The sequence below is a fragment of the Equus quagga genome, chromosome 3 (genome assembly GCF_021613505.1).
Source record: "Equus quagga isolate Etosha38 chromosome 3, UCLA_HA_Equagga_1.0, whole genome shotgun sequence".
NCBI lineage: Eukaryota > Metazoa > Chordata > Mammalia > Perissodactyla > Equidae > Equus > Equus quagga.
The window spans coordinates 45,058,804-45,081,679 of NC_060269.1; the positions used below are offsets into that span (position 1 = coordinate 45,058,804).

The window sequence follows — 22,876 nt, forward strand, 5'->3', positions numbered from 1 at the left end:
GTGCATCGCTGGTGGGAATGTAAAATGGCGCAGCTGCTATAGAAAACAGTATGATGTTCCTCAAAAAATTAAGCATAGAATTTTATATGACCCAGCACTTCCACTTCTGGATTTATACCCAAAAGAATTGAAAGCAGGAACTCAGACATTTGTACACCCATGTTCATTGTAGCATTATTTACAATAGCCAAAAGAGGGAAACAACCTAAGTGTCCATCAACGGATGAATGGATAAACAAAATGTGTTGTATACACACAATGGATTATTATTCAGCCTGATAAAGGGAGCAAATTCTGATACATGCTTCAATACAGATGGACCTTGAAGACATTATGCTAAGTGAAATAAGCAAGTCACAAAAGGACAAATATTGTATGATCCCACCTATATGAAGTAACTAGAGTAGTCAAATTCATAAAGAGAGAAAGTTTGTGAATGGTATTGTCAGGGGTCGGGGGGAGGAGGGAATGGAGAGTCATTGTTTAACCCAGTTTCATTTCGGGAAGAAGAAAAAGTTCTGGAGATGGATGATGGTGATGGTTGCACGACAATGTGAATGTACTTAATGCCCCTGAACTGTATACCTAAAAATGGTTAAAATAGTACATTTTATGTTTTTTACCACAATAAAAAAAATATGCAAAATCCTGTTAACTGTATGTATAATGCAGTACATATTCACATTTTAAAAATTTACAAACATACAATTTTAATTTTACTTTTTCCCGTGGTTGGGGGTGACAGTATCTTACATTTTATAAGCAACAAGGAAGGAAGATAGCATCAGTTAAATTATAATAAAAATCTCAATATTTGGTAGTTGCATATACACTACAGTGATTTTTAAGATAAGGTTAGCAAAGATGTTTTTACTGAAATAAATATCTAGTCAAAAGCCTAAAAATGCATACCTATTTTTAAAACCAAATAAATAGCAGAAAAGAAATTTATCAAAGATAAGTCTATATATTCTGAGAAATGCTATATGTACTATCCAGTAATCAAAACATTTGAAAAGTGATATACAATCACTTGGTGGAAAATATTTCTACCTAATCGAATACTTTTGTTGATGTATTCAAGAAAAACTGCTTAGCAAAGAGCCCTGTTTTTTTGCAGCACCAGTACTCCCCTCAAACACTGGCACCCTGGAAAGACAGCCTGGAAACACATATAGCCTTGGTATTTAATTATGTGACATCAAAGGGAAAACATTAAGACTCAAAAGGGGGCTGGAGGAGAAACAAGGAAAAGGGGGTTTCTATACTTTGTAAACATCCATAAACATTAAAATTATTTCATTTTTCTTTTCTAGGTACCATAAACTCTTGGGTGGTGATTTTTATTTTGCCTATCAACAGTGCTTTAAACCCAATTCTCTATACTCTGACTACAAGACCATTCAAAGAAATGATCCATCAGTTTTGGTACAACTACAGACAAAGAAGATCTATTGACAGCAAAGGAAGTCAGAAAACATATACTCCATCGTTCATCTGGGTAGAAATGTGGCCACTGCAGGAGATGCAATCTGAGTTAATGAAGCCGGCTCTTTTCTCAGACCCCTGTGAATTATCACTAATTTCTCAATCAACTAGACTCAATTCCTATTCATAACTGACTCTGAAATCCATTTCTACAGAGAATACTGTAGGATGCTTTAGGATTGATTAGTATAAAATGAATGCCACAAAATTAATAATATATAATAATGGCTAAAATAAATTAGTTTACAAGGACATGAGGTTATTTGGGAAAAATCAAAGTGACGGATGCCCATGTAAGAGAAATAAATTATATTGAGAATGTGTATATATTAGGACATATTTTGCATAGGAAATTAAGAGAAATCTACTTCAGAAAGATTCATTCATTCTTTTACCACGCATTTATTGAGTACCCACAAGGCACATGCTACTGCAGTAAATTCCTGGAAGTAACAGTATAGAACCTTTTCAATTTGCAATGTTAAATTGTGTTTAACTACAACAAAATATACAAAGTCCACCCGCAATTCCTAGTTTAAGGTACAGCTTTGTTTGTTACACATACCAGAAAACATAAGAATCAAGGGCACTTTTAAATAAGGGCTTAAGGTTTTGTAATAATATAATAGTTTCAGAGAAAATGTCTAATTGTTTGCAAAATACAGATATTCTGTTTTCAGAATTCATCTCACCTCTCTTCAAGTCTCCGTACACTTGAGAGCCAATATAACAACTTATTCCTATGAAAAAAGATGCTCTGATATAAACTCAAAACAGCACTGCTCTGTCACCCTGCCCAGTTGTCTGGTTGCTTTAAATGAGCACCATCATATGGGATTGGGACAGGAGAATAAAAGTAGTGCAAAGGAGTGAATCAGCAAAGATAGGATGAGGATAGACATTTAGACCAATGGAAGTTGGATTGCTACCTTCCACCATATACAAAAATTAACTCAAAATGAATCAATAATCTAAACATAAGACATAAAACTCTTAGAAGAAAACATATGGGTAATCCTCAAGACCATGAATTTGGTCATGGATTCTTATATATGACAACAAAAGAATAAGTGACAAAAGGAAAAACATAGATAAATTAGACTTCATCTAAATTAAATTTTTGTGCATCAAAGGACATTATCAAAAAAAAGTGAAAAGACAACCTACAGAATAAAAGAAAATATTTGGAAATCATGCACCTGAGAAGGGTTTAATATCCAGAATATATAAAGAACTCCCACAACTCAACAAAAAAGACAAGCAATTCAATTAAAAAAATAGGCAAAAGACTTGAATAGACATTTCTCCAAAGAAGATATACAAATGGCCAATAAGCACATGAAAAGATGCTCATCACCACTTAATCATTAGGAAAATGCAAATTAAAATCACAATGAGATAATACTTCACACCTACTAGGAAGGCTGTAATTTAAAAAAAAACCAAACAGAAAATAAGTGTTGGCAAGAATGTGGAGATTGGAACCCTTCTATATTGCTGGTGGAAATGTATAATAGTGCAGTTGCTGTAGAAAACAGTTTGGTGGTTCCTCAAAAGCTTATCATAGAATTACGACATGATCCAGCAATTTCACTCCTGGGTATAAACTCAAAAGAAGAGAAAACAGGACTCGAACAGATACTTGTATTCAAATGTTCATTGCAGCATTATTCACAGTAGCCAAAAGATGGAAACAACTCAAGCGCCCATCAACTGATGAACAGATAAACAAAATGTGATATATCCATACAATGGAATATGATTCAGCCATAAAAAGGAATGAAGTTCTGACACATGCTACAATACAATGAATGTGAAATAAGCCAGACACAAAAGGACAAATACTGTATGATTCCACTTTAAAGAAATATCTAGAATAAGTAAATCCACAGAGACAGGAAGTAGATTATAGGTTACTGGGGGTGGGAGGGTTATGCCTAAGAAGCAGAGTATCTTCTTGGGCAAAAAAATTCTAAAATTGATTGTGGTGATTATACTAAAAGCCACTGAATTATACACTTTAGATGGGTGAATTTTATGGTATGTGAACTATATCTCAATAAAGCAGGTAAGAGGGGAAAAAAAAAAGACCTGGAATGCACTGATTGAGGAAGGAAAGATCTGTATGTGTACGAGCTTTACTCTAAAGAGAAAGTAGTTGTCATCAAAAGAAGGATTCACCTTCTGTTTGCAGTCGGCCAGTTCATAAGATAGTAACTTTTTTAGCTAGTTAGTTATTCTTCTGGTCTCTCACTTAGCTATTGGAATTTTTTCCTTTCATAATTTGAAACCTTTAAACAGGAATAAAATATTTTCAGGTAGTTTCAAATACAACAAAAATGTCTGAAACATGAAAATACTGGAATCAAAAATATATTTATTGAGTATATAATTGTATAAATTTCTTTTGAAAATAAATTACCTGAAATTTAATTCTATTAAAAATAAGACTGCTTTGAGTCTTTTCTCTTCTTACTTGGAGTGACACCAATAATTTTCTACTTGAGGAATGTGGTATCCTTTCAACAAAAATCAGAAAATAGTAGAAAGCCATAGTTCTGCTTATAATATTCAATTCTCTAACTGCTTACACCATAATTTTTAAAAAGCCTACAAAAATGAAAATACATTTAAATTCTTTTATAAGGATATTTATTATTTTTAAGAAGTCTTATTACTAATATTAAATAATAGAATAGGAAAATATTTTTTCTTAAAAAGAATATCTAAAAAATAAAAAGCAGTAATTATGAAGACAGAAGAGATAAAATGTAATTCTGCAAAAATCATGATCGTAACCTTTGTCTAAGAGTCTCAGACATACAGTGAATTTACAGAATATACATCTTTTTTTTTTTCTGAGGAAGATCAGCCCTGAGCTAACTGCTGCCAATCCTCCTCTTTTTGCTGAGAAAGGCTGGCCCTGAGCTAACATCTGTGCCCATGTTCCTCTGCTTTATAGGACGCCTGCCACAGCATGGCTTGACGCAGTGCCATGTCCGCACCCAGAATCCCAACCGGGGAACACTGGGCCGCCGAAGCGGAACATGCACACTTAACCGCTGCGCCACTCGGCCACCCCAGAATATACATCTGAAACTACTTTTCAGTATTTAGAATGTTTTCAAATGATTTTCTAGAAGCCACTGGTTTTCTGTCTACTCAATCCACTCACTCTTCTATCCTTCTACCTCCCCAAAAGGGGTAACTTCTATTTAATTTAATTTGACAATTATTAACATTCCGCATAATAGTTCCTACTAGCTTCAATGGGAGGTGCAATAGAAGCACTAAGTTAACCCAGATACAAATCAAGGTTTTCTCTCTCACAAATATAACTCTGGTCCAAAACTCATGGACCATGCGCTAGGTCAAATCAATCCTCTAAGTCAAGTCAAAGTTGTTTTAAAATTTAAAAATACACATCAAGAAAACTTCAACTTTTATTTTCTCACCATTTTTAAAGAGCTCCTAATTCATCATGCTAGTACGTGACCTCTCCCAAAGCAATTACCGGCTTTTAGCAATTTAGACTGCTAAAGTTGAAGGCAAAGAACAAAGGGGAAAGGGGAATGAATATTCAGCTGGAATTGTGAAGTCTATGCATTTTACTGCTTAACAAACTAAGTAGTAAGTGAATTGATACTTGAATGGGATGGAATGACCCCCTCTAGCTAAGAGATTTCAAAAATAGTTATTTAATTTTTACTAAGGTGCTCCTCTTTTAAAGAGAAAATCTTTCACTAGAAGCCTCATTTACTCTCACTGTTTTAACTCTTTCTCTTATCTATAGACTGTGGCAATCTCACCCACTTCCATGGATCAGTTACTATGTTTATACTGCTGGTTCTCACATTTTTGCCTTTAGCCAGTTCTGTCTCCTGAACTGGTCACTTATGCACACAACTGCCTACTAGACATTTCTACTTGCTCTTTAACGTCATTATTATGTATGGACTCTGACGCCTGAGTCTCCTTCTCTAGACCCTGTCTTGGAGAACAGCACCAATGGCCAAACCTAGAAAACTGGGTGTCGTCCTTTGACCCTTCTCTCTTCCTTATCCATCCTATCAAATCACCCAGTCCCTTCTCAGTTCTATGTAATAAACATCTCTTAAATGTGTGCACTTCTCTTTATCCCAATTCCCAATATCCTAGTTTGGGCCAGTATCATGTCTCATTGTGATACTGGGAATCATCTTCAAGAAGTTTTGGTACCTCCTGTTCTAATTTGCTCAGTTGATCTTTATAGGAATTTAGACCCTTCAAAAAGATGTAACCTCAGGGGGAAAAAATGTAATATTTTACAGTTACTAGCACAAATAATCTATGATGGGTAACTGAATGAACAAGTAAGTTCCACTTTTGGTGTATCAGGGTTCTCCATAGAAACAGAATCCATCCATACATATATACATAGAGAGAGAGAGAGAGAAATTTCTTATAAGAAATTGGCTCATGTGATTATGGAGGCTGGCAAGTCCAAAATCTGCAGAGCCAAGGTCCCAGTTCAAGACTGAACGCTGGAATTTGCTGTAGAACAAGGAAAAGCCAATGTCCCAGTTTAAGGGTCATCAGGCAGGAAGAGTCAATGTTCCAAGGCCATCAGGCAGAAGAATACCCTTATTACTCAGGAGAGGGTCTGCCTTTTGTTCTATTCAACTGATTGAACAAGACCCATCACATTACAGAAGGCAATCTGCTTTACTCAATCTACCCATTTAATTGATAATCTCATCCAAAAACACTCACAGAAACATGCAGAATGTTTGACCAAATGTCTGGGTACTCTGTGGCCCAGTCAAGTTGACACATAAGCCATCACAAATGGGAAGAATAAATAAAATGATTAAGTCGAATATTAATGTCTAACCAAGAGCTAGGTGGCTAGGTTTGGTGCAGACAAGCATACTAATTTTGGTGTCACAGATACACAGGCAAATTATTTCATCTTAGCCTGTTTCCTATTCTGTAGATGGCAATAATATCACTTTCTTCAAAGAGCTAATATGGTTACATGAACTAATGTTAATAAAGCTCCTAGTATAGTGCCTGACATATTTCATACTCAGAATTTTTGAAACCAAACATTTTTTAATGCTAAAACTTCCATCCTATTAACTTTAGCTTCTTGAGGCTTTTAAAAATTTACATCGGTCGGAACATTAAGTTTTCCTCTGAGGTTTTGTGTAGAGCTGGTTAATGAGCTACTAAGTTAAAAAAAAAAAAATTCCTCAAATCTTTAAGAAAATGTTTATGCTTTGACCTCTTCCCCAACCTCTCCCAAGAAGCAGACCAAAAAAAAATATAAAAAGGGATGATTTTTTTAAAGCCACTCTTAAAAATAAGATGAACTTCTCTGTGGACCACACACGCAACAGAAACTGAAAGCAGAGCTGAGCTATGGGCCTACCCGACACTAGCAGCTCCGAGTTTTGGGACAGAGGAATAAACTAAAAATGTCCACAGAAGGCTCACCGCCTAAAACCAGGGGTTAACCTAAACTGACCGCAATTCAATAAAATTAGAAATTGGTAACATGTTTTTTCTTTTCTAACTTAAAAAAGTAGATGGGGTGGGGGAGGAAGTCACACACACAAAAATAACAGTACAGATCACATGATACAGCTAAAAAAAGGGAAGTTATAGAAAATCTTACCATGGGGTTAAGCAAATAGATCAAAAGAACAAAATAGAGAACTCAGAACCAGGCATTAATTAATACGGTAAGTGAATGACAGATGCAGCATTTGAAACAGCGGTACTTGGAGGAACAGCTATACACATACAAAAACAAACAAAAGATCCCAAAATCACACCATAAGCAAAAATAAATTCAGGTGGATTAAAACACCTAAATATTAAAAATAACATTTTTTAACTTTTAGAAAGATGTATAGGACAGTATCTTTATGACATTTCCTACACACGACCCAGAAAGCTCTAAGAAATATTGGTAAAATTACATTAAAATTAAAAACCTTTATTCAAGGAGGCTCCATAATCAAATACAAGATAAACCACAGACTACAAAAGACAGCTGAGACACACACAACAGATCATTAGTTAGTATTCAAGATACATAATACCCACAAATCAATAAGGAAGAGACAAAACATAATAGAAAAATAGGCAAAAGATATGGTCTCAGAAATCACATTTCCTCAACATCCTGGTAGTTACACAATTCAGCACTATTCAACGCGGGAGACCGTACAAGGGCAGGAACACCAGGAGGCAGGAGACCACTGGGTCCATCTGGAGGCCAGCTACCACACACACAAAATAGTATTTTGCAGGGCTTTGAAAACACGTGTATGTATTAAAAATATAAAAACACAAACTAGAATATACCCCACCTCTAGGACAGTGGTTACCTCTAGGGAGAGAAGAAGCGGATGGGATCAGAGGTAAAAAAGCAAGCTTCAAACATATCCAACACTTACATACACACATAGATCTGAAATAGCCAAATGCTAACGTTTATTAAATCTGCATGGGGAACACATGAGTGCTCATTAAATCATTCACCTTTCCCATTATGTTTGAAATATGGCAATAAAATGCTGAAAAATAATGAACCTAAAGAAACGGAAACAAAATTTGCTTTTAACAAGAATTTATTTTCATACATTTTAAAAATTACAATCTTCACAACACATGAAAAATATTTTTCTAATATCAAAATACACGTCTTTGGTATAGGAACATACTCTAGGTTCTATCTTTAACTTAAAAAGATTAAGAACTATGACCTAACATGCTAAACAAAACTATTCTTTGCCCATCCATTTGTCCCCTCTCACAGCCCGTTTGTGGGACTTTAAAATATAGCTCTGTACACATCTCCATATCTACAAAGAATTAAGATGCCATATCAAAGATGAACAGAAGTTATACAGTAGAGAACTAGCTGGCTTAATCATTGACAAACCACTAAAAAAAAAGAAAAAGAGAGAGAGCAATGTAAGATATAGGACAGGTAAAATACAACATCGTCATTCAGGTCAAATAATATGAAAACAATCACATTATTTAAATTTGATGAATTAAAAACAAAGTAACGTCATTTTGTGTGAGTGTCTGTGTATGTGAGAGGAAGAATGGCCCTGAACTAACACCGTTTGCCAATTTTCCTCTTTTTGCTTGAGGAAGACTGTCCCTGAGCTAACATCCATGCCAATCTTCTCTATTTTGCATACGGGACTCCGCCACAGCAAGGCTTGATAAGCAGTGTGTAGGTCCACGCCTGGGATCGGGGCGCACAAACCCCGGGGCCACTGAAGCAGAGCACGAGAACTTAACCACTACATAACCCGGCCAGCCCCCAAAGTAACTTCTTTAGAAGTATTATATTTAGAATTTAGAATTACTACTTGCAAAGCTCCAAAAGTAACAGTACAGAGCCATAATTTTGATAAGCTGCTTTAAAGAGAGGAATCAAACATGTAACAACATCAAATACAAGCAATACTATCTGTAAAAGCAATTAACCTTAGAAATAGGGGGGGAAAATATGCATTTTTTTCATTTTCTGAAGTAAAAGCTTTTCTAAAAAGCATCATAGAAGGGCAAAAAATATTTATTATATTTTAAAAAGCTGCCATCAAAATTCAAATTGCTGTAAAAAAAGAGAACATTTTCCTTTAAGTCAGTGAGGTTCTCATTCAAATATTTTTTAGAGAAACAATTATAATCTTCATGGTAAAGAAAGGAAGGAAGGAAAAAATAGCTTTTAATTGTGTTGTCAACTCTTTTCTTCAACAAATATTTAGTGATTGTTATGGGACACTGTTCTGGGTGTTGGGGATAGAGAAATAAAGACACAATCATGGGTTCCGGGCAACTCAGCCTAATGGAGCTGGACCTAACATTGGTAACCTTCAAGTCACTTCCGTTGGTCCATAAAATCAAGCTCAACTTCAAACTCTGCCATTCCTGGCATCTTCTGGCACAGCAAATAGAATGATGTCTACCTAGTTTGCTACCTAACACTGTGGCATTATTAATATTATCTACTGATGAAATTAACTTTCATAAATTATTCTATGAAAGTTTAGAGGACACAAAGTATTTAAAGATAAACAAATACGGGCCAGCATCAAAAATAACATCACTATTCTGCTTTCACAAAAGTGAAGAAAACCAAGAAAAATTTCATTCCAAGCATAGAGAACTGCTGGAGCTTATCCTACACATATGGGACATATGCAAAAATCATAAATGAAGAAGCATAAATTATTACACAGCCAAATCAGTTGTCAGGCTTCAAAGAATCATAGCCTTCTTTCAAGAGGTCCCGCCACGTTTTAAGGAAACGTGCATTTTCTGTACATTTGAAGGCAAGCTCTTCCAGTTGAGCTGATACTGCAGATGTGGCTTCAAGAAGTTTGGTTAATGAAAACGCTGCCTGAAATTTAAAAAAAAAAAAAAGTAAAACAAGAGAAGTTTATTTTTAAAATTTTCATCTCATTTTATAAATGGTCTAAAAATAGCTTAAAACCGAGAATCCAATGCCCAAGTATTTTTCCTCAAAAGTAAAAAATCTTCAAACTAAAACACTGGCTCTTTCTGAGAACTTAAGAAATTCTTTAATACAAAGTGAGCTTTAAGGAACAATGCATTATGTATGAGACATGCCAAGTATTTTTTTTCAATCGAAAATACACTGGATTCTCATTTAGTTCAACAAGACGACTTGGAGCCCTTGACACTAAGTACCAGAAGCACTGAAGGACTTCATCATATACAATCTTTACTATTATTTGGGTTACAAGCGGATTGTTCCACTAGTTTTACCTGTGAACTCTTTAGACCATGAAAAGGTATAGACCAAATAGACACTCTGAGCTGACAAACATCAACAAAATCAAAACACATGCAGAAAACATCCAACTCTTGATGGCAAACTCAATGAAATATTTTCTTCCTCTGTTATATAAAATAACCCTGTTCCAAGGTAACACATCAGCGCTCCACTCTACATATTCACTTGAAACCAGTCTTGTTCAGCAAAAAGAGAAGCTGTATCAGCACTTTAGTCATCTTTTACACAAAGAAATTCTTGACCAATGAGATAATCGAGTTCATTCTCCAGTTTCCAATCTGCACAGGAGGGTGTATTCCACAAAGTTCTCCCAGGAAGATTACACCCTACATCCCAATCACCTGACCCACCCAACAGTCCTTAAACACTGAAACTGTAACCTTCTCCGGCGTCTGTGTGTGCGTCCGCGCGTGCGCGCGCGCTTGTTTCTGGGAATTCTAGACTCAGCAGAAACCATCCATCGCTATGCATTTTAGCAAGCACAGGGAGGGGTCTTTGACTCAACCGTCAATGAAACCAATCTGGACTACAGGGGCCGTGACTAAATCCTCTAAACTGGGTCCAGCACAAAGCAAGCCTGACAATGGCATTGTCAGCTGGCTCTGGGCAGGTGGCCAACCAGAACAGCGGGCTCTTAAGTCCCGCGGAGAGAAATCACAGCCTGCTTCGAAGCACCAACAGACAGCAAGGGCGGCGGATGAGAGGGCAGACGGAGCCAGCACGCGTCCGCACAGCAGAGCTGCGTGGTTTCGGGTTACAGCGCATGACCGAAACCAGAAGGCGAGGCAAAAAGAAAACAGGGATGGGGCGGGTGGGTGGAGGCATAACCCCTAACTCCTCCATGCTAAATCTAAAGACGGAATCCTCAGGGCTCGGGGCAAGGGGACTTTGGTCGCCGCCCCCCCCCCCCCCCCCCCCGCCGCCTCTTGTGGGCCAAAGGCGAGACGCGCCAGGCAGGGTGCGTGCACCGCCTGTCCCTCCCTCCCTGGACCCGCCGCGGTCTGTCTCCAGACAGGTGCCGAGTGGGGACGAGGCCCCGGGACCAGTCGGGACACACTCACGTCTCCGATCTGCAGCTCCACCTCCTCCAGCGGGTCCACCGTTTGGCCGCTGCTAGGAACTGGCCAGCCCAAACTCACTGGGACGCCGGGGGAAGATGCTGAAGAGGCGTCTGAAGACGAAGGAGAGAAAGGAGGTGGCGGGGGCGGCGAAGAGACCCGCACCTCCTCGGCGTCTGCCATGGAAAAGGCCTGGGACGGCGGGACCGGACCTTAGCAGCCGAACCGACACCAACTATCTTTCAACCGCTCGCGCCCAAAGCCCGGAGGCCCCGCCTCTTCGTGAGCTTCTGCCCTAGACCGTGAAGACCTCTCCTTCTCTCGGGACAGCCAATCAGATGTAAGTCAATTCACCTCGGGCAGCTCACCGCTCCTGCGCAAAGCTCCAGTCAAGTTCAGAGGACACTTGAGCAGAAGACTACAACTCCCAGGATGCCGTACGCGTCGCTCGGCCTCCCACTACCGTTTGCTGCGTGGGCGTCGCGCTGTGGGTTTTGCGGGTCCCTCCTATGGCGCTCCGGCGCCAGGACCATGCCTGGGTGGGAAGGCGGCACAGATCCGAACTCACTGGTCGCGCTGGTGCTTGAAGTCCCTTTCTTTTTCTCCCATGGATACGTGACCCGGAAGCCTCTGCTGGCCATGGCGTCATGCGTGGCGCCGGCGCAGAGCGAGAGAGAGTCGGGAGCGCTGTGAAGACAGAGCGGTCGGCTGATCAGAGACGAACTTCAGTGGAGGTGATGGCGCCCCCCGCGGCCTAGAGGTCCAGCGCGTGCCGCGAGCTGCAGACAGTACGCCTCCCATTGTATCCGACGGAGACTCCTCGTTGCAGGGAACATGTTGCTGCCGCTAGCCAAGCTGTCCTGTCCGGGTGAGAGGGAACTCCAGGCGGGGATAAGTGGTCGAGGAGTCAGGGCGAAATGGGGAGGGCTACATCTGAGGGCTGTACGCATCTCTCTCCTCTCTGTTCTCCTTTTGTCGACGTTCTCAGGTTAACCTGGGACAAAGATCACGCTGTCTGCGCCTGGTGGTTTACCCTAGATTTCTCCCCCTGGGACTGTCTCAATTGGAAGGATTGACAACTAGGCTAAAGGTCATGGGCGGAGGAAACTTGTTAACACGGCCCCCGGGTGGATTCCTGAACTGAATCTTCCCAAATCTTGGTCCTAACCCTCATCCCAAAGCTCAGGTGGGATCTGTTGCCTTTTCGGAAATGGATAAAGTAATCATTTGCAGCTTTTCTCCTTGGTCCTGACCTGACTTGCGTCTTTGCAACCATGCTAGTCCGATCTTAAGAATTTGAAGTCTGATCTGTCACATCCCGATTAGCATTCGTATACTGCCCAACTCACCAGGGATTTTTGTACATTGTCTAAAATTAACTCTAGGGGTTATCGTGTTATGGGTGCTCCTAGAACCATCATGATGACTCGTGAAAATGCCTCATTACCTCCCCTTTCACTTTAAACACACACACACAAAAAACGGTTGAAGCAGTTGGATAGTGTTTTGTTTTGCTTAAAATTCAAAAAAGTTCACTACAGGATCTTGAATTTTCTCACAACTGGCTTATTTTTTATCTTTAGTTTAAGTTAATTTTAGGTTATAGAATAAAAAAGTATACATATTGCAAATTCAAGGATATTCTTATTATGTAAGCTTAATGACAGAATTTTGTCAAATTTGGCCGCCGTGTATTAAATAATTAGAATTCTGTGTAAGTTCCTGTGATTCATGCATGTATTACTACACCTAATGTGTAGGTAGACTTTATGTTTTTTGGGATATCATAGCAGTCAGATGCTATCTGCCCTACTGTCTGATTTAGTTGAATTCATTCTTGGGCCAAGTGCTAATCAAATGCCACCAAAATTACCATTTCGATTTTCCTTGGATGCTTAAATCGTTGCCATTTTCATAACCTAGTGTTAGCACTACTGGCAAGAAGGAGTTGGACACAAATACGCCGTCAGTGTGACTTTAATGTGGTGATGTTATGAGTTCAATGGACTTTTTGACCTGACTTCTCTACCAAAATACAGCCAAGGTCCCTAAGTGTACATATCTCGTGAGTGAAATGTCAGATTTGTTTTCAGAAAAGGGGTAAAGGTTGTGACTTGTTTTTTACTTCCTAGAGGAAATAAAACTGCCCAGTTCCAAATATTCTTGAGAAAATCACTAGCTGTATAAGCAAAAGAATGACACATTTGTCTGATACCAAGTCATCAGTTTTCAGAAGCAAATGTTAACGTCCATACACTAGACTACAATGCGTCATAAAACAAGTATTTTTAATATCTTTTAATCATAAATAATATAAATGATGAACATTCTTTTGAATGATGATAGTACTACATTTCAACTCTGAAACTGAGCTCTCCTATAATATCTTTCTTTATCTATCTTATATACGTTTTTTCAGGATTTAGGATAGGTGAAGAGTTATCTAAGGTTTAAAAAAATTATTCCCAATAATATAGTTTTTAATATGCATTTGCAAGTACAGAAAATTAGTTTCCTTACCACTTGTTAGAAAAAGTGATTGTCAAAAACAGATTTTTAGTGTTTCAAAGGCTTTAGAGTTCAGCCACTCCAAATCTCTTCCCCTCCTGCATTCCTATAATCTTTATTGATTGTCTGATGTCAGGGGTTTTTTTTTAATCATTTTATTGGAAAGAAACATGAAAATATAGTAGTTTTGCAATTGAGTGCTAAAGAATAAAACTGGTTAGCCTATGCTAGGCCGTCATCTCTCCATTTAATCAGAAAAGAAAGAGACAGAGAAAACAACTTGTTTTCACCACAGCTCAGGTTCTGTTATTTCAGACGTCATTTCAGATCCACTTGTAGTCTCAGAACTTAACTGATGTTGGAAGGATTGAGGCTGAGCTTGGCTGGGATCATCTGAATTTCTGTTTATCTACTGTGAATGGGGACTGTAGCTGCCCCACGTTTCTTGTAAGGTCATTAAGGATAAGATGTAGTATTAAAATTGAAAATTCTTAACTGTTCAGTATGTCCATGAAAATGTAAATTTTATTATATGTTCCAAATCCATGCAAAAGTCTTTGTTGATCTTTACTATTTATTTATTATAGTCCATATTTAGAAACTTGTTAATTTGCAGATAGATGCTTCATTATAAGAGACCAGTTAAAAACTAGGAAAGGCCTCATTATTATTATTGCTCTATAACCCAGGAATTAGTTTTAGGAAATTAACCCAGATTTGCAGGTTCCTGGATGACAGTTGAAATTGTAACTAGGAAGGTACCTATCCAGTTAACAAATATGTATTAGCAGTGTGCTTTATGTTAAGACATATACTACATCCTACACCATAGTATTTCCAAGGCAAAGACTGACCATAAAATTTAGAGCTGATGGGGTGGGAAGAGTTAAATAACTTGCTGAAGGTTATGTTGCTATTAATGTATTCAGACACAAAGTAGACGGACTCCAAAGCCTGGGCACTTAACCACTGCCTTTTTCCATGTTGCCTTTTTTGTTTGTTTGTTTTGTGTTTAATTAATAAACTTTAAAATTTTTTTAGCAGTTTTAGGTTTAAAGAAAAATTGAGCAGAAGATACATAGTTTGCATTTAACTTCCCCCATTCCCCATTAACACCTTGCATTGGTGTGGTACATTTGTTACAGTTGGTGAGCCAGTGTTGGTACATGATTGTTAAAGTCTAGAGATTAAGTTAGAGTTCACTCTTGGTGTTGCAGATTCCATGGGTTTTGACAGATGTATAATGACTTTAATTACATTAGCACACAGAATAGTTTCATTGCCCCTCATATCTCCTGTATTCCACTTATTCGTCCCTTCCTCTCTCTTCCTGAGCTCCTGGCAGGCAACCATTGATCTTTTCACTGTCTCTATAGTTTTGCCTTTTCCAGAATGTCACAGTTGTAATCACACAGTATGTAGCCTTTTCAGATTGTCTTCTTTCGCTTAGTAATATGCACTTAAGTTTCCTCCATGTCTTTTCATGGCTAATAGTTTGTTTCTCTGTAGTGCTGAATAATATTCCATTGTATGAATACACCAGTCTGTTTATCCATTTACCTATTGAAGGACATCTTAGGTTTTGATAATAATGAATGAAGCTGCTATAAACATTCATGTGAAGGGTTTTTTAAAAAAAATCTTGGATATTTTTTCTTTTTATTTTATAGTGATAAGAACACAACATGAGATATACCCTCTTGACAAATGTTTAAATGTACAATACATTATTATTGACCATAGGTACAATTTTGTACAGCAGATCTCCAGAGCTTATCTTGCTTGACTGCAGGTTTTTGTGTGGACATTAATTTTTAATCATTTGGGTAAATACTAGAGAATCCAATTGCTGGATCGTATGTTAAGAGTATGTTTAGCTTTGTAAGAAACTGCCAAACTTTCTCCCAAAGGGGCTGTGCCATTTTGCCCTTCCACCAGCAGTGAATGAGAGTTCCTGTTGCTCCATATCCTTGTCGACATTTGGTGTTGTCAGTGTTTTGGATTTTGCCATTCTAATAGGTGTGTAGTGGTATCTCTTTGTTTTAATTTGCAAGTCCCTAATGACGTAAGATGTTCAGAATCTTTTCATAGGCTTATTTTCCATCTGTATATCTTCTTTGATAAGGTGTCTGTCCAGATCTTTGGCCTGTTTTTTAGGTGGTTTGTTTTTTTGTTGAGTTTTGAGTTCTTTCTATATTTTGGATACCAGCCCTTTATCAGCTATGTGTTTTGCAAATATTTTCTCCCAGTCTGTTGCTTATCTTTTTATTCCCTCATATTGGCCTTTTAATGTTTCTCATTTATAGCTCTAGCTTGCCTTTTCATGGAGAATGACACTGAAAATGCATTAGCTTGTTTTATAATACCATGGGTCAATCATAAATGAGTACCCTAATGAAAGAGACTATAAAAAGAACTATCTAATATTCAATCAACAAATATTTATACCTATATAGGCCAACACTGGGATTTAGCATACAGCAAGGAAAAACCAAATACTTTAGGAGTATGCTGTCTACTGGGGAATACAGACAACTAAATGGGACTTTGATGTTTATATCATTTTTTTGGTCATATAGTCATAAATGGTCATAATGGTCATAAATTTTAGTCAAATGATTTTATGATTTTTGAGATATTTGCCATACTCAGAAAAACCTTTTCAAATCCAAGATTCTAAAAAAGGTTGCCAGTGTTTTCCCTGTAATCTTTTGTGTGTGTGTAATTGTAAATGTTCTTTTTTTAGTAACAGTTTTATTGAGATATAAGTCACATACCATACAATTCACACCATCTAAAGTGTCCATTTTAACTGTTTTTACTGTATTCACAGAGTTGTGCAACCATCACCACAATCTATTTTAGAATATTTTCAGCACCCCAAAAAGAAACCTCATACCCATTAGTAGTCACTCCCCAACCCCTCCAGCCCTAGGTAACAACTAATCTACTTTCTGTCTCTATTCTTGATATTTCATATAGATGGAATATTTCGTATACATGAAATCATGTCTATTCTAGGTAGCTCATATATGTGGAATCATGTAATATGTGGTCTTTGTGGCTGGCTTCTTTCACTTAGCATAATGTTTTAAAGTTTCATCCATGTTATAGCATATATCACTACTTAATTTCTTTTTATTGCAGAATAATATTCCATTGTATGGATATATCACTTTTTAATTATCCACTCACTAATAGACATTTGGGTTGTTTCCACTTTCTGGCTGTTACGAATAACGTAGCTATGAACATCGTGTACAAGTTTTTGTGTGGACATAGGTTTTCATTTATCCTATGAGCGAGTCACGTGGAAACTCTATGTGTAACATTTTGAGGAACTGCCAGACTGTTTACCAAAGTGGCTGTACTATTTTACATTCCCACCAGCAGTGTGTGAGGGTTCCAATATCTCCACATGCTGGTCAACACTTGTTATTATCTGTACTATTGATTATAGCCATCCTAGTGGATATAAAGTGATATCTCTCTTGTGGTTTTAATTTGTATTTCTCTGACGGTTAATGATGTTGAGCATCTTTTCATGCACTTATTGGCTATTTGTATATCTCCTTTGGAGAAATGTCTATTCAGATCCTTTGCCTGTTTTTTAATTTGGTTGGTTGTCTTTTTATTAGAAATGAGTTCTGTCTAGTGGTAGATACAGGTCCTTTATCAGATATACAATTTGCAAATGTTTTCTCCCATTCCATGGGTTATCTTTTCACTTTCTTGATAGTATCCTTTGAAGCACAAAAGATTTTAATTTTGATGAAATACAGTTTATTTTCTCTTTTGGTGTCATAGCTAAGAAACCATTGCGTAAGCCAAGGTCACAAAGATTCACACCCATGTGTTTTTTTGAAAAATTTTATAGTTTTACCTCTTACCTTTAGGTCTTTGGTCCCTTTTGAGTTAACTTTTATATTACCATAATCTTTATTTTTTAACTTTATTTTGAAATAATTTTAGACTTACGGAAGAGTTGCAAAGATAGCACAGAGAGTTCCCATATACCTTCCACCCAGCTTAACTTCTTACATAACCATGGTATAATTATCAAAACTAAGAAATTGACATTGATGCAATACCATTAGTTAAACTACAGATTTATTCATACTTCCTTTTTCTGTTCCAGTATCCAGTCCAAGGCACCACATTGCTTTTAGCTCTCATGCCTCCTTAGGCTACTTCAGTGTGACATTTCCTCTGTCATGTCTTCTCTCTCATGACCTTCACACTTTAGATGTGTACTAGCCAGGCATTTTGTAGAATGTCCCTCAATCTGAGTTTGTCTCACGATTTCTCATGATTCGACTGAGGTTATAGATTTGGGGGTTATAGATTTGTGAAGAGCCCTGCTCATTACATCATATGAGGGAATATGTGATACTAACATGTCTTATTGCTGGTAATGTTAAACATGATCACTTAGTTAAAGTGTCTGTCATATTTCTCCACTCTAAAGTTAATATTTTTCCCCTTCTGTACTCTACTTGTTGGAAGCTAGTCACAAGTCCAGCCTACACTCAAAAGCAGGAGAATCAAATTATTTGTGGATCACCATAACCTTTTGTACTCTGACTGTCTTTGTTAAAAATCATTGACCAAATGAAATTCATTTTGATATAAGGAGAGAAGTATGCTTTTTTCCAAATGACTTTCTACCTATCTCTGCACCATTTAATGAGTAACCATCTCTTCTCCTTGATTTGAAATAGCATTTTTATTCTATTCCAGATCCTTATGTGTATTCTGTCTATTTCTGAACTCTTTATTCTGTTCATTTGATTATTCTATCCTTCTCCTGTAACAGACTTTTAATTATTATAGCTCTAAGTATAAGATTTTGTATCTGTCAGGGCTAGGGAGGATTCTCTGTCCTTTTTTCATGATGGAAAGGCTTATCGAGAATAGTACTAGAGAAGGGTACCAAAAATTGAAGATATAGGAGGAAGTGAGGGTATCAGATGGAGGAATGTCCCTAAGAAGATGAGAGGGATAAGCCTCATCATCCATGTGGGAGGATTAATCTAAGTGAGGAGAAGAGATGCATCTTCTATTATAACCTGAGAGAATGAACAAAGGATGGACACAAATACACATTACATTAGAGGTTGTTGCCGAAGAACTGAGAAAGTTCGCCACTAGTTGCTTCTGTCTTTCTATGAGGTTTGATGTGCTAGGGTATCTGCTCCAGGTGAGGATCGGGGGAGGTAGAGGTGAAGGTTTAAGGACAACAGAGGTTTAATGAACAGTCTTGCAGATAAATCTTTGCACACTTTTATTTTCATAAAATGCTATCTACTAACTCAAAGAATATATAATTTTTAAGCTCTCAGAAGATATTGCCATTTGGGAGAGTCAACATAATTTAAAAAGAAGCTGACCATAAAACCCAGTTTGTCCACATTGTCGCAGGGTAATCATTAACACTGCCCCTTATTACTCTCAAAACTATCCAGTTTGGATAATAAATTATATGGTCATCCTGCTTAGAGGTTAGGCTTGACATAAGCTAACTTGAATGAATTAGTTTATTAGATACTTTAAAAATATAATTTGAAAACATTGCTTTATGAGAAAAAGTTAACTGAATTGTTCATCTAGGAGAGTACAATCTTTTTCAGTTTATGTCACAACTAATGGATGGCTCTATAGCACAGAAGTAACTATTCACTGAATGTCTGCAGTGTTGATATTGTTAGAATATGAACAAGTTTCCAAATGTATTTCCAAAGGTATCACGTGGAATCATGCAATTTCAGGTCAAGAAGGTACCTTAGAGATCATCTATTGACTTTTTTCTTTTTTGGATGAGGAAACTGAAATCTAGAGAGGTTCAGTGATTTGTTTAAGGTCTTAAGGCTAATTAATAGAAAACTGACCAGAAACCAGATCTGATCCCCAATCCTAGATTTTTTTTCTTTTAAAAAAATGTTCTTGGGGCCTACCCGGTGGCGCAGCAGTTAGTGCACACATTCCACTTTGGTGGCCTGGGGTTCGCCAGTTTGGATCCCAGGTGTGGACCTACCCACCACTTGGCAAGCTATGCTGTGGCAGGCATCCCGCATATAAAGTGGAGGAAGATGGGCATGGATGTTAGCTCAGGGCCAGTCTTCCTCAGCAAAAAGAAGAGGATTGGTGGCAGATTTTAGCTTAGGGCTAATCTTCCTAAAAAAAAAAAAAATTTCAGTCTATTCCTGAGGAAAACTAGTTGAAAAAAATAATAATCATGTTCATAATTTTTGTGCAGCATATCAGTGCTTTCATGCCTTAAAAATTAAGAAAGATTATCTACCTCTGTGTGCTACAAGATGGTCTTCAACTTCTGTTGTACCTCGAATTACTACCCATTATACTGTTTGTCCTCGGGATAAGGACAAGCGATGGGAAGGTAAGAATTTGTGTAGAATTGTTGAGACTTTTCTAGATACTTTGTATCATTTTGTGGAGGGAAATATATTTTTCACGATAGTATAAAATCATCTAATAATATTTTATATTTTTTACCAAATCTATTACATATTAATATTTAGATAAGCAAATATTTGCTAAATTTATAATAATCTCAAAGCAAAGACAAAGTTGGTTTATGGAAGCTAAAATAAGATATGCGCTGGAACAGAACCTAAGAGAACATCCAACTAATACAATAATATACTTTGTATGATTCTCACGCAAAGCAGAGGTGCAAGTTCTGCAAATAGTGCTCTAAAGCATATACGTATTTGTACCCAGCATGTGATTTTATCAGGTCGTATTCACCCCAGAATTTTTACGTATTTTTTTAACCATGTTTTTCCTCCCAGGAGTCAACATGGAGAGGTTCGCGGAAGAAGCAGATGTAGTAATAGTGGGTGCAGGCCCTGCAGGGCTCTCTGCAGCTATTCGTCTAAAGCAGTTGGCTACTAAACAGGAAAAGGACATCCGTGTGTGTCTAGTGGAGAAGGCTGCTCAGATAGGAGCTCATACTCTCTCAGGGGCTTGCCTTGATCCACGTGGTTTTGAAGAACTGTTCCCAGACTGGAAAGAGAAGGGAGTATGAAAAATTGTTCTTTATACAAAGTCTAATCTTTACTCTCTCTGTTTCCAAATTACTGAAACAAGGAAAACCCTTTTCATGTAATTCTCTCTCTTAAAGGTAATTAGAGACTTTTTTAATTTAAAAAGGGCTAAAAAAGATTAAATCCTATCAAATATAGTTATAGTTTTAAGATATTAACTCATATTTCTATATAATGCCTTCTACATGTTGTATTTATGTACTGGATTTATAAGAAGGCATTATCTTGAGAAGCCCTTTGAATATTTGTACCAAATAAAATACAGCATTTTGATTTTGAAGGTATTTCCTAACTTATTCCATAGATGTTTATATCATTATTCTTAATAAAGTGTTATATAAAATTTCCTGGGACATTGCAATATCTAAAACCAAAATGGATAATCTAATTTAATTTTCTAAAGAAATAATTTAATATGGCCTCCCATAACCTAAGCAGAAAAGGCACTGGTATGATATGCAGAGGACCAAATGCTAGTTTTACTGCTCTCGTAATTTGTATGACCTTGGTCAAAAATCTCACACTCTGTATATTTCAGTTTTTTCTTCTTTTAAAATGGGTTATATTACACCTGTCCTATCTTCAAGGTTGGAGTATTCACTGTCTGTGAATATATGTTGTAAGGGGCAAAAAATTATGTAACTATCTTCTGTATTCTTTCCAAATGGAGTAAATTGAATTCCAAAAATTTCATCTATGCTTTTGTTTCTAAAATATCATACTCCTTTAAGCTAGAGATAATTTAATTGTGCCTAATTAACTTTCTCTTTTAATATGTCAGAAATAGGTATCATGGAATTATTATTGTCATAATATCAGTTCTAATAGAAAAAGTTTTTCAAATCAAAGCCCTATATAGGCAGATACAATCCATTACACACATGTTAATTGTCTTTATCCAAGGGAAAATAAAACTTGTCTTATGTTTTCCTCGAGCAGGAAGTTACAACTTGAGGGAAGGACCTAGGCTAAACTCCCAGAGAGACAAGGAGACAGGGCGCCATCCTCCTTGATGTTCACATTTCAAGAGTCTCCAGTGCCCTCAAGAGAGACATTCCTGGGGAACAAAACTGGCTTATTTAGCTTTTTAAAAGATTCCCATACATCTAATCATGACAGATAAAAGCTAGACTTTTGGTGGTGAGCACAATGCAGTCTATACAGAAACTGATATATAATAGTGTACACCTGAAATTACACAATGTTATAAACCACTATGACCTCAATAAAATAATTTAAAAAAAACTCCCATACCTCTCAAAGAGACAAAGGATTTACAGTTCCAAATTTTCTAAAGGAAATGTTGAAAGAAAAGTGAGGGGAGTAGTTCCCTTAGCCTTTGATACAGTTTTTTTATTATTTGTATTTAACCTTACAAATATGGACTAAAACGTTTTTCTTTTCTTTCCTTCTTTTGTTTCTAGGCTCCACTTAACACTCCTGTAACAGAAGACAGATTTGGAATTTTAACAGAGAAATACAGAATTCCTGTGCCAATTCTTCCAGGTAAGGTACCATAAATATTCGTAGAATCATGGTATTCCACAGCCAGAAAGAACTATATTTCATCGGGTGAAATCCCTTCCTCTTACAGATGAGAAAACTGAGGCCTAGAGATTTGAAGAACTTAACCCAAAGTTATGCAGCTAGCTTGTGGGAAAGCAGAACTAAAGCCAGTTCTTTTATCTTCCAGTCTAGAAGATTTGAGATAGCCTTGTAAGCCAACAAGGAATTTTTAATTTGTTCTGTAATGTTGTTTTTAGTTGAATAATTAGAACTTTAGACCAAAATTGTGGAAAATAAATTGAAATTTTGGCTATAAGATAATGTGTATACTTATGCAGAAATTATACATTGATTTGAATTTTTAAACTAAATGTTTATGTTTTTGAGATTTTTTATCAATAAAAAGTCAGATTTGGGGGCTG

General features: G+C 37.0%; 3 protein-coding genes across 3 annotated transcripts in view; 2 read left to right on the top strand and 1 right to left on the bottom strand.

Moving 5' to 3' along the window:
• RXFP1 (relaxin family peptide receptor 1) overlaps positions 1-2,016 on the top strand; it is a 113,969-nt gene extending 111,953 nt beyond the window's left edge. The window contains exon 18 of the mRNA XM_046657022.1: positions 1,317-2,016. Within this exon, the coding sequence (XP_046512978.1) occupies positions 1,317-1,618 (302 nt within the window). The 3' untranslated portion in view covers positions 1,619-2,016. The remainder of the gene's footprint in view (positions 1-1,316) is intronic.
• A 6,665-nt stretch (positions 2,017-8,681) lies between these two features.
• On the bottom strand, positions 8,682-11,574 carry C3H4orf46 (chromosome 3 C4orf46 homolog). The gene is made up of 2 exons (XM_046656021.1): positions 11,377-11,574; positions 8,682-9,898 (listed from the first exon to the last, which is right to left on the bottom strand). The coding sequence occupies exons 1-2, from the start codon at positions 11,554-11,556 to the stop codon at positions 9,743-9,745; spliced, it is 336 nt and encodes a 111-aa protein (XP_046511977.1). The 5' UTR covers positions 11,557-11,574; the 3' UTR covers positions 8,682-9,742.
• A 528-nt stretch (positions 11,575-12,102) lies between these two features.
• ETFDH (electron transfer flavoprotein dehydrogenase) overlaps positions 12,103-22,876 on the top strand; it is a 32,100-nt gene continuing 21,326 nt past the window's right edge. Inside the window, exons 1-4 of the mRNA XM_046656019.1 lie at positions 12,103-12,241; positions 20,138-20,278; positions 20,694-20,923; positions 22,373-22,454. Coding sequence (XP_046511975.1) covers positions 12,208-12,241; positions 20,138-20,278; positions 20,694-20,923; positions 22,373-22,454 — 487 coding nt within the window. The 5' untranslated portion in view covers positions 12,103-12,207. The remainder of the gene's footprint in view (positions 12,242-20,137; positions 20,279-20,693; positions 20,924-22,372; positions 22,455-22,876) is intronic.

Excerpts from the sequence above, each read along its gene's own strand:
- C3H4orf46 (XM_046656021.1), bottom strand. The coding sequence starts at position 11,556 with ATGGCAGACGCCGAGGAGGTGCGGGTCTCTTCGCCGCCCCCGCCACCT. Across the intron at positions 9,899-11,376 it reads TGGAGCTGCAGATCGGAGAC|GCAGCGTTTTCATTAACCAA; the intron begins GTGAGTGTGTCC and ends TTTAAATTTCAG.